Here is a 13,055-nt window from a genome sequence, read left to right on the forward strand (position 1 = left end):
TTTTTTCTTTTTATTGATGTGAGTCTTAATTTACTTCACATCCAGATGGGAGTATGTTTTCCTAGCAGTTGTAGGAACTTCTTCTATGCTGCATTTCCAGTAGAGGTGGCATGCAGAAACCACTCAATGCCCTGCAGAAACAATCTTGAAATAAGTAAACATTTCTTAAATTAAGGGTATTTACCCTTAATTTAAGTAGGTAAATGAGTTGATTTGCCAATGAAATTAGCATTTTTAGCCTTAAAATTACATAATTTGATAATATGCACTTGAAATAAGGCAATGCAATATTTTTGTTTATTTTAAATATACATTTTCTTGTTCCATTGGCAAAGTGTCTCACTTACAAATCAAATTAAATTAAATAAAACTAAATAGAATTAAAAATGCACTTATTTTAAGAAAGAAATAACTTATTTAGACTTAAATTTTTTTGCAGTGTAGTGTAAGCAGGAGTTACTGTTGTGATTTTTTTTTATGAACCATCTTGTCTGGATATTGAATATTTAAAAAATTAAACATATCATAAGTAGCATGAATGTAATGATTTTCTTTTTGTAGAACTTTAAAGCCAAGTTTTCCTTTTCTGCAGGTTGCAACAGCAAATTTAGCCTGGGCATCTGTTGCCATTCATCAAGTACAGGTAGGCAAGCTTTCACAAAGGTCTGGTCTGATTTTAAACTAGTCCCTTCTAACAGATATGATGCACTGCTGGGCTTCGTCTGAGCCTCTGGCAACAAGGTGTACCCTTCCATTTATTATGCTTGTGGATGACATTGTTTGTTCTGGTTCTGCACTGGGGAAATCCACTGTGTACAGGAACGGGTTGTCACTGTGCCCAGTCCAATCAACAAGACCATACATTCAACAAACTGCTCCCCTGAGACGTCATTATGTTTTATGATAAAGATAACATAGTACCCCAGAGGAGTGGTGTCCCACTGCAGCTCTGGCCACAGTGGACCTCTGAGCTTTGGTTAGCGGGGAAGAAGCTCCTGCTTAGACAATCTGTTGTTACAGAACAATGGCCCGTTGGCGTGTTTGCAGACCGAGGGCTGCTTCACTGACATAACCCACTGGATGCTGCATGTATTTTGAGAACAAAACTTCTTTATACATTTGTGTATCTGATCCTGACCTATTTTTTCTTTCTTAGATGTGCAGAGGCCTTGCCAAACAGACTGAGCTTAATGACTTCCTACTAGATGTGTCAAAGTAAGAGCTGCTCTGTGATCTGCTTCTGTAGCTTTCAATGAAAGCTAATGAAAAGAGGCAGACTTTGTGTTTATACCACATTCCTGAAATGTTAATTTGCTCTGAATTGCTGCAGTTTTTTAACTGCATTTATGACAGTGCATGTCCTAAACAAACATACTGGTTGTGTTAACACCATCTGAAAGTGATTTTTTTTTTTTTTACAGACTTACAGTCTTCTGCTGTAGTATTTATACCCCTCCTTTCCATGTTTTGTCACAATAAAACCGCTCACTTGTATATGCTGTGTATTTTTAGGGGCGGGACTTTGTAGTACAGATGAACACAAAGTGGTCCGTAATGGGGCTGGGACAAGAAAAATGATACATGGCATCCTAAATACTAAAAAAAGGTTTCTTTGCAAATAATATTTAAAAAAAAATCTGAACAGTGTGCATTTATTTTTTGCTCCAATAACTTTATCTTATCATATTTTCTGATTAGATTTTGTTCTGGACTTTGACTAGCATATAAATAGTGATATACCTTGAAACATTTCACTTAGGTACCTTCCTGCTGAAGGTGAATCTTTAACTTTGTCCGAGTCCATTGTTGCCTCTAAAATCTTTATTCTAGGTTTGGACTGTATTCAATTCTTCTAATAACCCTTGAACACTGAAGTACAGCAGAAACGGATTCCCTCAGCATGATACTGCCACTAGCAACATTTAACTTCAGGTTGGATTATTTTAGGGGGAAAGTAGACCAAAAGTTGTATTTGGGTGTCATGTGATCAGAGCAACCAAATGTAGTGTTCCATCCTCTATGTGACTTATTGCAGAATAAAAAGAGGATTTCTTTCATGCATTTTTTATTTTTACAATTTTTCTATCCAGAGCTTCTTGCAAGGTCAAGGGGTGGGGTGCCTCCTGAAGGGGTCTCCTGTGTTTTGGCCAGATTCACTTAGAGCACAATACTCTTAACTGAGCTGTGGATCTCTGCAGCTCCTCCAGAGTTCTCAGTGGCCTCTAGTCTGCTTCTATGAGTAGCACTTTATTAGCCTGGCTAGTCAGTTTTGGGTAGGTCTGCCTTACTACCTGATTTAAACTTATATCGACTGTGCTCCTTGGTCTTCCTAATGCTCTCTGTTTATCAGAGGTTATCAATTAGGTTACTTCAACAGAAAATAGGTTTGGCACATATAGATTTAGGATTGTTGGGGTAATGGGGGCTGAACACAAATTTTCCTCCCGCAAAAAAATAATGCACTACTTTGTTTTGGTGTGTAGTATGAAATCCAAATAAAACATTTTAAAAATTGTGGTTTTAAGGTGACAAAATGGGCTTTAGGTGACATAAATCACCCTTAATAGAACATAATATGCTTGTAAATGGATTCTGTAGCGCAGGTTTAATGTTAATGTCACCAGATCTTTATTTTAGTTCAAGCATCTCAATGTGATTTTGTTTTTTGTTTTTTTACACAGAACATACTTTGATAACATTGTGGCAATAGATTCTCTACTTGAACACATTATGGTGAGTGAGTGTGATTCCTGCTCTTCTCAGCTATTCAAGAAAAATCATAGCGGCTAATTTACAGCATCTATTAACAGTTTTCTGATTAAACTTTTTATAATTTAGAGACACTTAGTCGTAATGTAAAAAATTGCTTTCTCACCAAGTATAAAATACTTTTTCGTTTTTTGACTCTTTTACTAAAGCCTTAGCTGGTTAGAGATGTTTCTATTGTGGCTACAGGTTTAAACTGTAAAACAGACTGGGGTCAACTTTAAATAATCTGTTTGTATATTTTTTTGCCCGAATGGTTTAAACAGTAGTGAGATAGTGGCCGCATTTAAGATGAGGATTGCTTAGAAGTCTGTGCAGCTATACAATCCTCTGCCCCTTCTTTTGTTTTACAGATATATGCAAAAAACCTGGTGAACGCAGACAGGTGTGCGCTCTTCCAGGTAGATCACAACAACAAAGAACTGTACTCTGACCTGTTTGACATCGGGGAAGAGAAAGAAGGCAAACCCGTGTTTAGGAAAACAAAAGAAATAAGGTTTGACATTTTCTTTCTCTCTAAGCTCCTTCTATTTAACCCTGCAGGGACTTTTTTTTTTTTACATATCTACAATGTTCTTACAGAAGAGAGATTCTTGTACTTAAATCTGATGAGATTATTGTGGTAAAAACAACTGAGAGAAAAGAAATTGGAGATAACACATATAATCACTTGCAAAAATACCACAGACTTGAATGCATCTTGGCCAGATTTCTAGTTATAGGGCAATATTAAGTAGTAAATCATTATGAAATGAAGAAATGTAATGCATGGCTCTAAAAATATCCAGCAGCATTTGTATTGCAGATACTTAGAAACCCATAGATAAAATGCAGTGTAACTTATATGGGTCTCAAAGTTCACTTTTTTAATAAATAAATCCAGCTGTCTCTTAAGGCTTTAGAAGTCTTTTATAGAACATTGGTGAAATTTCAATATGAAGACCAAGGAACACAGCTCACTGGACAGGGATAAGGATGTGAATAAGGTTTAAGCATGGTAAGGGTGTAAAAACAAGATTTCAAGCTTTTAAAAAAAAACAGGAACACTGTTCAGTCCATTATTCAAACACAGCTGTAAACCTATCAGGGCTGTTCATCAGCAGCCTAGAGGCCTATGGCAATAACAGAGGAGCAGCATAGATCTACTGCTCATGTGGAGAATCTGACGTCATGGTAACTATTGGCTATGGACTTCAAAAAATGGCACGATGGAGGGTGTAATTGAATCATTATTTGCACCTTGAAAGACTAAAATCAGCCACCCCAAAAAAAGAAAAACAGGATGGTGATGCTAAAACTAGTGTTTCACCGGGGGCCTGATCCAGTACCAAAACGGTGGTATCGGTATGTGCGAGTACCAACAAATAGGGCACCGAATCCATTTTGAGAGCCAAATGTTTATTAATATTGTCACCCATTCCAGGTAGGGAATAAAAAGTTCTGCTGGATTCACTTTGTATTTGTCTTTTTCTTGCTTCATAAAGGTAGGCAGCAGCTTGACAAAGCCATGATGGCAATTATTTTACATCCGTGTAGTATGCAGTTCTTCATATATACACACATCAATTTCAAACAGATGGTATCGGAATGGTATCGGTATCGGCCAATACTGCACAGCCAGGCATCAGGTGTCGATATTGAGGCCAAAAACTGGCATCGGCGCAACACTAGCTGAAAAACATTCAGGGATCTAAAGAGATTGATTCAAAACATCCTCATTTATTAGAACGGTCTAGTCAAAGTTAAGTCCACCAGTGCCTTTGGATGCACACTCACACTTTTCAGATTACAGAAGTGTAATAAACAATGTAATACATATTCTTTTTCTTCCTTTTTACAGTTATGTGGTATGTGTTTATCTGTCACATGAAAAATACAGTGACAGATGTGGTCATAATAGAACCAAATTTTAAAATGGTGTAAGGAGTGTCTAAATAACACCTGGTTTACAGTTTACACATAGCCCTGCTCATACATGGCTCTCTACCATAATCATTATGCTCTAAGTGTTTCATGTGAATTTTATTTATTTAGCCTGTCTCTCCCCTCCTGTGACTCTGTAGGTTTTCTATAGACAAAGGAATAGCTGGCCAAGTAGCTCGGACAGGAGAAGTTTTAAATATCCCAGATGCCTATGCAGACCCACGGTTCAACCGGTAAGTTCTTTCTTCATCTTTGTACTATATAAATATTATAAAAAAATATATATAGTTCTGCAAAAACAATTGTCTCATACGCAAGGCTCTAAGTAACGAGAAGATGACGTTTAAACTGATGTCTTCTCTTCGTGTGTTCTCTGATAGAGAGGTAGACCTCAAAACTGGCTACACCACGCGGAACATCCTGTGCATGCCCATTGTGAGCAGAGGGAATGTTATCGGTGTGGTGCAGATGGTGAACAAGCTAAGCGGAAGTGCCTTCACTAAAACCGATGAGAACAACTTTAAGATGTTTGCTGTCTTTTGTGCTTTGGCCTTACACTGTGCAAATGTGAGTACCCCACACAAACCTAAGGGTGTTTGATGGACAAACTGATGCTCTCTCTGATGCTATTCATTTTCTATCAAACTTCAGCGTAATGCCATCTTCATCATCCTCATCATATGTTTCAATGCTTGTTGCAGCTCACAAGCTACTGTGGACATGAAATATAAATTTTCTTCTCTGTGGTGTCCATTACTTCAAAATATGATTAAAAAGTGTCAATCATCTCTTTCATGAATCATGTTAAACTCCCAACACTAGCATTGTGTGGTCTGTCTGTCAGGGGCCCTCTCTGTGGCACCCGAGTCGCCGTCAGCTCTGTCAGAAATGCTTACGCAGGAGGAGGCGTCACAAAGTTGTGTTTTAAATCGATGCGGGATTTTAATATTTTATGACGAGCGCTCTCACATCCGTCCAGTGACAGGATTTATGTTGGGTTGCGATTTATGCCCCACATCTCTTGGAAATGTAACTTTGGCTGACTCCCGATTCGCAGTGATTTACGGGGGGGCCCGGCGCGAGGTCCCCGGCGCCTGTACCTGGCCGTTTTCTCTGCCGTTTGTCTGCGCAGTGGACAGGGACAGAAACCAGATGTGGAGGGAGGCAGAGAGAAAAGCCCACTTTTAGTGTAATTGCAGTAGTGACGCATGAAGAGTTTAGTATCATGTTCAGGATTTCTGGTTTTAAAGAACCATTCTCTCTCTGTGGTTTCCCTGCTGTCACTCTGCAGATGTACCACAGGATCCGGCACTCTGAATGCATCTACAGAGTGACGATGGAAAAGCTGTCGTATCACAGCATCTGCACGTCAGAGGAGTGGAAGACCCTCACCCAGCTCAACCTTCCTGAACCCATTTACAAAGAAATTGAAACGTGAGTGCCCCGTTCTCTGCCTGTGCTAAAATACAGCGCCTTCCAAATGTCCTTCCACCTTTTAAACTTTTCTGCCTTTTTTGTCAAGTCGCAGACGTAGCTTTCATATAAAGTCCAAATTCATGCAGGCTTTGTATGAAACTACAAGCTGAGGTAGAGCATAATTCTGAACATAATTGCATTATTTCAAATATTTCTGAAACTATCTGAAAAGTGTGGCATGCGTCAACAGGTCTTCTTGTTTAGACATGGAAATTGTTGCACAAGTTAAAGCATGGTAGGATTCCATGTGAACTGAAATCTTGCAAGATGCCAGATTGCCAGTAGAATTTAGTGCTGGACTTTGACTAGGACTTTCTCACACAGAGATTTATTTAAACCATTTTATTAAAGCTCATTTCCTTCCCCTTGCTGAATAAGAGTATCTCCCACAGCATGATGCTGCCACTGCCGTATTTTAAAATAATAAATTAGTGTATTGCATGAGTAAAACTTGACAAAGCCTTCCATCTGAGCTGTGGATCACTGCTCTAAGTTAATTATAAGGGCCTATTGACACCTTATCTGATTAATGTTCCTTTTCAACCCATCAAATCCCAGAATATTGTTTTCAGACCCAAGTCTGCTTTAAAGCTTTTTCACAACTTTATACCTGATTTCTCCGCCATGTTATTTTGTTCCGGTGTTATTCAAATTCTGTGTCTACGCCATACCTTTTTGGACAAAGCAATTTGAAAGTTTGCACAATGATACTTTTATGTCTTTCTCCAGGTTTCAATTTGACATTAGTCCGTTTGAAGATATCTGGCCTGCTGTCTTCATCTACATGGTTCATAACTCCTGTGGAAAAAACAGGTAATGTCACAGAAGCAGGAAGATAATTCTCTCAGCTTCTCACTTTATTCATTGTTTGTTCTTTATTTAGCTTTGAGCTGGAAAAGCTCTGTAGATTCACCATGTCCGTACGGAAAAACTACCGCCGTGTGCCCTACCACAACTGGAAGCATGCGGTGACGGTGGCGCACTGCATGTACGCCATCCTACAGAAAACCACTGGGATTTTTACCGAGCTAGAGGTTTGCTTCTTGTTTCGTTTAAGATTGATCTTCAGTTTTAGCCAATTCTGTTTTTTCGTTTCCAATGAGCATCTTTGTTTTGCAGAAGAAAGGTTTGTTGATAGCCTGTCTGTGTCACGATCTGGATCATCGGGGGTACAGCAACGCATACCTGCAGAAGTTCGACCATCCATTGGCTGCTCTGTATTCCACTTCCACCATGGAGCAGCACCACTTCTCCCAGACTGTCTCCATCCTGCAGGTAGAGCTCCACTACTAAAGACTTGGGGAACTTTAAATATTTTCATTATGAATGTATTTAGAGTAGTGCTGATACATTAAGCCTCAGATTCTGTTTAATCTGGAAGCTGTTTTAGCAATACAAGTATTGCCCAATAGAGACAAGCAACCATTTCCTCGTATCTACTTCTCAAATTATAAAGATCAGCTCATACCTGCTTTACATGAATGGCTGCTACCAGATAGTGGCCAAGAGAAATGGGGTTTTATTTAACACCGTAATTATACTCCAGGAAAGCAGGAAATTTGATTTAATTTAGTAGAAAAATTATTGAAATAAAATGAAACAAGTATAAATTTATTAAATTCTGTTCTTAGATTAAATATTTCAATACTTTTAGCATGAAAGAGGCTGCATGATGCAGACGATTCCAATTCCAATATCACTGAAGCATTTAAGCACGAATTCAGAAGAAGCAAAGAGGTCCATGAATTTTGCATGTATTTTACACAACATGTTTATGTGTGCATGCATATGTCTGCACTTACAGCTGTGCCTGAAAGTTCTTATATCCTTTAATTAAAGAAGATTTAAAATAGACAGAAAAAGATCAGCTGCCAGTAAAATAAATTGAAAATGATGAAACAAATTGTATATATTGCTCCAGCTTACAGTGTTGTTGTGTCCTTGGGCAAGACACTTCCCTGCATTGCCTCCTGATTGTGGCCTTTTTATTTTTTTTTTACACACAGAATTTTTAAATTAAAATTAAATATCAATATTTTATATTAGTTAATTCTAATTTTGTAAATTTTTATTAATTATCACTTTTTTCAGTGTTAAGTTATATGAATTACTAGTGTGAATTAATAATTTTTTTAATGGGAGGGTATGTAAACTTTTAAGCACAATTAGAACTGTACTTTTCAGCTCTGTAATATCTCTTATTTGCTGGTTGTGGTTTAGGTGAACCGATTATTGAGACCTGTTGCAGTCTAGTGGAGCTGAACGCCTCATAAGTGGAGCTTTTGCTTTTTTATTGATCTCTCTGTTTTTCATAGCTGGAAGGGCACAATATTTTCTCCAACCTGAATTCCAGCGAGTACGAGCAGGTGCTGGAGATCATCCGGAAGGCCATCATTGCCACCGACCTGGCCCTGTACTTCAACAACCATCAGCAGCTCACAGAGCTCCTGACCACAGGCGGCCTGGACCTGAATAACCACACCCACAGGTCAGGCTGCGAATCACAGCAACACACCAGAAAAGTGTCCAAATGGCGCTTTAGGTTTTTTAAATTATTTTTATCTTCTCCATGGACATAACAAGGCTCTGCTCCCCTTCAGGGACCGTGTGATTGGTCTGATGATGACAGCATGTGACCTGTGTTCTGTTACCAAGCGGTGGCAAGTCACACGACTCACAGCTAACGACATCTATGCTGAGTTCTGGGCTGAGGTACAGTGGGATACTGTTTGAGCTCAAAAAGGTTCAGTGTCACGATCATGCCTCCAGATTGAACAGTCAGGCCTCTATTCTTGCTTGTAAATACTGCTTTAACTTTGCATGTCCTACAACCCCGATCACCTAAAATAGAGCTGTCAGGTGGTCAGGAGGTTTACCCCACTATGCACAAAATAAAAGGTGTCTTGTTGTTTTGTTCCTCTGCAGGGAGATGAAATGAAGAAGATCGGAATTCAGCCGATCCCTATGATGGACAGAGACAAGAAGGATGAGGTTCCCCAGGGCCAAGTAAGACCAGCACAGAATATGTGTGGTTTGTATGCCACACACACACACACACACACACACAGACATGCATGCTCTGATGGGAACTTAGTCTGTAAACAGACTGTAGAGAGAGAAAAGCATAAATGGTGAGAGCCAGAACAGGATTAACTTACTATTTTAAGAAAATAGTTGCAGACCATATTTGAATTTAGGTTGCAATTAAACAAATATTTTAAACAGGAATAGTTTTAAAGTTTTCTAAAATGAATAATCACGGAAGAAAACTTCTAAAACTAAGACGCTCCAAAACAAACTATTGCTATCACTACAACATAAACTGTAGATTTGTTTCCTGTTGCTGAGATTGTTTACAATCCTAGGTGTACAGTAAATAAAGTAGCTCAGTTGTAAAGGAGGAATTATGCTGGAGGCTTAAACTCTCATTCATCATTATATGCAGAAATTCCTTTTTAAAGAACCAATGTGATTGGCTGGCACAATGACCTTTGAACCTGAGGTAAAAAAGAAATAGACAAAAACCTTTTATAGTAGCTCTAACTAGTGGTTTTTGTATATTAATCACTCTATTCATACGAATATGGATGCATCAATGAGATGGTTTGCGATTAGTCAGCAATGCCACCATTACATACACTCACATTGCTCTTTTTTGCACACTGGTGAGACGACACATTTGTTTATCGCACAAATATCAACACAATATCAACCTTTCCCATAAAATTTTTTTTGTTCCTTAACAATGAAACAAATTTAAGGTGCTTTTCCTTTTTTGTCCCCTTTTGAAAGGTGGGATTCTACAACTCAGTGGCAATTCCTTGCTACACAACACTTTCAGAGCTTTTCCCTCCATCCGGTCCCCTCTTAAAAGCCTGCAAGTAAGTTTTGCTTTGCTTTTGCTTTTTATGAGCAACGTTTGATGTAGTGAACTAATTTAGAAATTAGATTATTTAAAAAAGCTACGGTCCAGACCTTGAATTAATCAATTTTGGTCTTAGAGAAAACAGCCAGGGTTTGAACAGATGCAATCAATCCATCAAATTAGATCAAAGTTGTGAAGGAGTGTGTTTAAAAATGCACATTGCTAGTGCTCTATGGGAGGCACAGTATGTCAGCTTCTTTTTTTAAGCATCATACCTTTTTTTTTTTAAATCACATATGAAAAGGAGAACACAAAAGTAAAGCTGTCATTCCTCCTGCAGTGATGCATTGACTTCAGGTGCTAGAGGACGTATTTATGGCTGTTATTACTGCTTTTTAAACAGCTTTTTGTTGCACCTTTGCTCGCCCTTCTGCTGCTCTTTTAAAATGTGTCCTTGATCTGCGGGGAATGCAAACAAACCGAGCAGTGTAATGTTTAAGCCCCAGCTGTACGTCAGCACCCGGCTCTGGGTGGGCAGCAGGCCTAGACCCCACGGAGCCCTGCAGCTCATGGTGGGATCTGCCAAAGTCGTGCAAACTGCATCAGGCTGGCTAATTGAAGGTGATAGCAGTGAAGTTCAGCTGTGTTGCTGCACTCGTACGTCAGTATGTTGTAGTCCATACACTTTCTGATGCTTTTCTTCACCAATGTTTTCCTAAAAAAACTTTGTGGCTTTTTTTGGAACAGTCCGATTTCCAATGATAATATATTAAAGATTCATCTGCGCTTTTTACTAGATGGCGATTCCTTACTCTAGGGTTTTTTTGTAGAGGTGTCAGAGTAAAGGGGACTGAATAAAAATGTGTTCTACTATTTTTATTTTATGAATGCATTCAGAAAAACCACCAATTTTAATGTTCATGTTATTAATTATGGTCTATCAATCCCAAAAGAATATGTTGAAGTTTATATTTGTGATGTCGCAAAATCTAAGCTGGTTAAAGGATGTGAATAGTTTTTCAAAAGCATTGTAAAAGAAAAAAAATGTCGGTTTGCATCTGATTTAATGACTTCTTGTTTCCAGGGAGAACCTTAACCATTGGGAGCAGATATCACGAGGAGAGGAGGAAGACATTCTGCCCATTCGGCCCTGTGATTCAGGCCCCGTTAAGGTGGATAACTGACTACCAAAGGGGTCTCTGACCCAACAAAGAAATAAACAAACTAAATCCTGCCACGGACCTGGACATTTGACGGCGGGGGGTGAGGGGGGTTGTTGGAGGGGCAGGCGGGGAAGAACCACATCCTGTGTCAGCAGGAGTTTGACTCGTTTAAAGCGGCTTGACTCTGAATAACACACAGTTACCTCATTGGGTGACGGAGGAGTCCACACTGACGGTTTCACCGATCCCAGAGACTGACAGACGTCCGTCGGGGGAGGGATTTCAGCCCATCGCCCCGCATCTTCTCAGCTGGGGAAGTTTTATTTGATAGAATGGTCTTGAGTCTTTTCCTGTATTATATTTGGATTTTTTTTGTATTATTTTAATTATTTTTGCCTATTTTTTGTCATTTTACTTCATTTGAAATGATTCTGTTATGGTCTTGTTTTTGAAGAGGCCTTACTCTAGCCCCTAAACAGGCTAGGATATGTGAATTTTCCTTTCAGTTCAGGCTCTTTTGAAATGGTACTCTTTGCCTTCTGTGTTGAGTTTATTGCACTCGCACTACTTTAGCAAGAGATTCCCAGAGACAGAAGGAATGTGTAGAGCAGATATCTGGTATAGCAACATCTTACTGAAAAGGCGGAGATTAGAATGTGTTTGCAATTACTCTTACTTTTTTTGTTCTTTTGGTTAAGATCCTTTGCAGTACTTGAATATCTAAGCATATTCTATGTGGAGATTGTAGAAATTCTCTAGAAATATGGATGATTTGGGATCAGTCATAAGAGAGTCACATTGTTTAAAGTGTGAGGTGGTCCCTGCAGCTCCTCAGCCCTGAGCACTTAGAAACCAGCTGCACCAACATCCCTCTGATCGCCGGGATCCATACCCCACCCCTTTATTTTAAGCCAAGACTGCATTATCCACGATCGACACTCGCATTTCCCTTTCATTTATTGCATCATCAATAATACTTGTGTTCAAAGTAATAGCAGCATGTTTTAAAAATGGGCAAAGCTCAGATAAGAGTTTTTTTTGGAACATGGCACGTTTTATTCCAAATCAACACGTGAATAAAGAAAGCACAAAATTCGGTTGTGAACAGAAAGAGAGGAAAAAGAGAAGATTAGCTGTTCAAAAACAGTAAGTAACAGCGTCTTTCTTTTCAAACTCAAATTGTCTCAAAAAACGGCTTCTTATCTCTGTTAAATGGAGTCGACCCGACTTCTGCCAACTGTAAACAATTGGGCTTAAAAGGCACTTTATCTAGTAGGTTTGGAATCACAATACTGAACAGTTACTGGTAGTGTTGTTTTAACTATTTAGTCCTTGGATTGATTTTCATAACAAACAACAACAAAAAAAGATTCTGTAAATTAAATATTGTTAAGTTTAATGTAGTCATTGCAATAGATTTAAATCCAGGTGTTTATATGAAAATTAGAGATATCAAGCCTAATTTGGCACAAATATGACTGACAGATGGCAGCAAAGAGATATAAAGGAATAAAAGTAGAATATGCATCAACAGGCCTCAGTGTTTTATATAAGCCCCTTTGGTTGTGTGGTGTTTTCAGGTGGAAAAAAAAAAGATTTCTTACCAACAAACTCTTCTTAGTCTTCAGACTCCAAAACAACCTCAGATTAATTAATTTTTAAATATCTACTCCATGTTTCTTAGGGGCAGTTGGTGTTTGATAAGCTTTAATCACTCCACCCTAACCCTTGATGAAAGAAAAAACCCTTTAACAGCTGCAGTTCTTAGAGAGTGTCTTATTTAGTGAGTTTTTTTCGATTTTGGTCATTACTGGATCAATTGGAATAGCAGTGCTCCAATTTCTGCCATTTGTTTGTAGCTT

The 13,055-nt window shown here is 38.6% G+C and overlaps 1 protein-coding gene across 4 annotated transcripts in view; it reads left to right on the forward strand.

The window, feature by feature from the left end:
* The window catches only part of pde10a (phosphodiesterase 10A), a 61,569-nt gene extending 50,274 nt beyond the window's left edge, over positions 1–11,295 (forward strand). For 2 of the 4 annotated variants that reach the window (XM_015394156.1, XM_015394159.1), the window contains 15 exons: positions 593–643; positions 1,157–1,215; positions 2,682–2,733; positions 3,120–3,262; positions 4,830–4,922; positions 5,070–5,256; positions 5,981–6,123; positions 6,895–6,978; positions 7,049–7,199; positions 7,285–7,440; positions 8,481–8,653; positions 8,766–8,877; positions 9,091–9,171; positions 9,958–10,046; positions 11,115–11,295. In XM_015394156.1, coding sequence (XP_015249642.1) covers positions 593–643; positions 1,157–1,215; positions 2,682–2,733; positions 3,120–3,262; positions 4,830–4,922; positions 5,070–5,256; positions 5,981–6,123; positions 6,895–6,978; positions 7,049–7,199; positions 7,285–7,440; positions 8,481–8,653; positions 8,766–8,877; positions 9,091–9,171; positions 9,958–10,046; positions 11,115–11,214 — 1,674 coding nt within the window. In that variant the 3' untranslated portion in view covers positions 11,215–11,295. The remainder of the gene's footprint in view (positions 1–592; positions 644–1,156; positions 1,216–2,681; positions 2,734–3,119; positions 3,263–4,829; positions 4,923–5,069; positions 5,257–5,980; positions 6,124–6,894; positions 6,979–7,048; positions 7,200–7,284; positions 7,441–8,480; positions 8,654–8,765; positions 8,878–9,090; positions 9,172–9,957; positions 10,047–11,114) is intronic. The other 2 variants (XM_015394158.1, XM_015394157.1) reach the window with 2 other exon arrangements.
* The last annotated feature ends 1,760 nt before the right edge of the window (positions 11,296–13,055 follow it).

This window comes from Cyprinodon variegatus, unplaced genomic scaffold, assembly GCF_000732505.1.
Source record: "Cyprinodon variegatus isolate N-32 unplaced genomic scaffold, C_variegatus-1.0 Scaffold674, whole genome shotgun sequence".
Taxonomy (NCBI): Eukaryota; Metazoa; Chordata; class Actinopteri; order Cyprinodontiformes; family Cyprinodontidae; genus Cyprinodon; species Cyprinodon variegatus.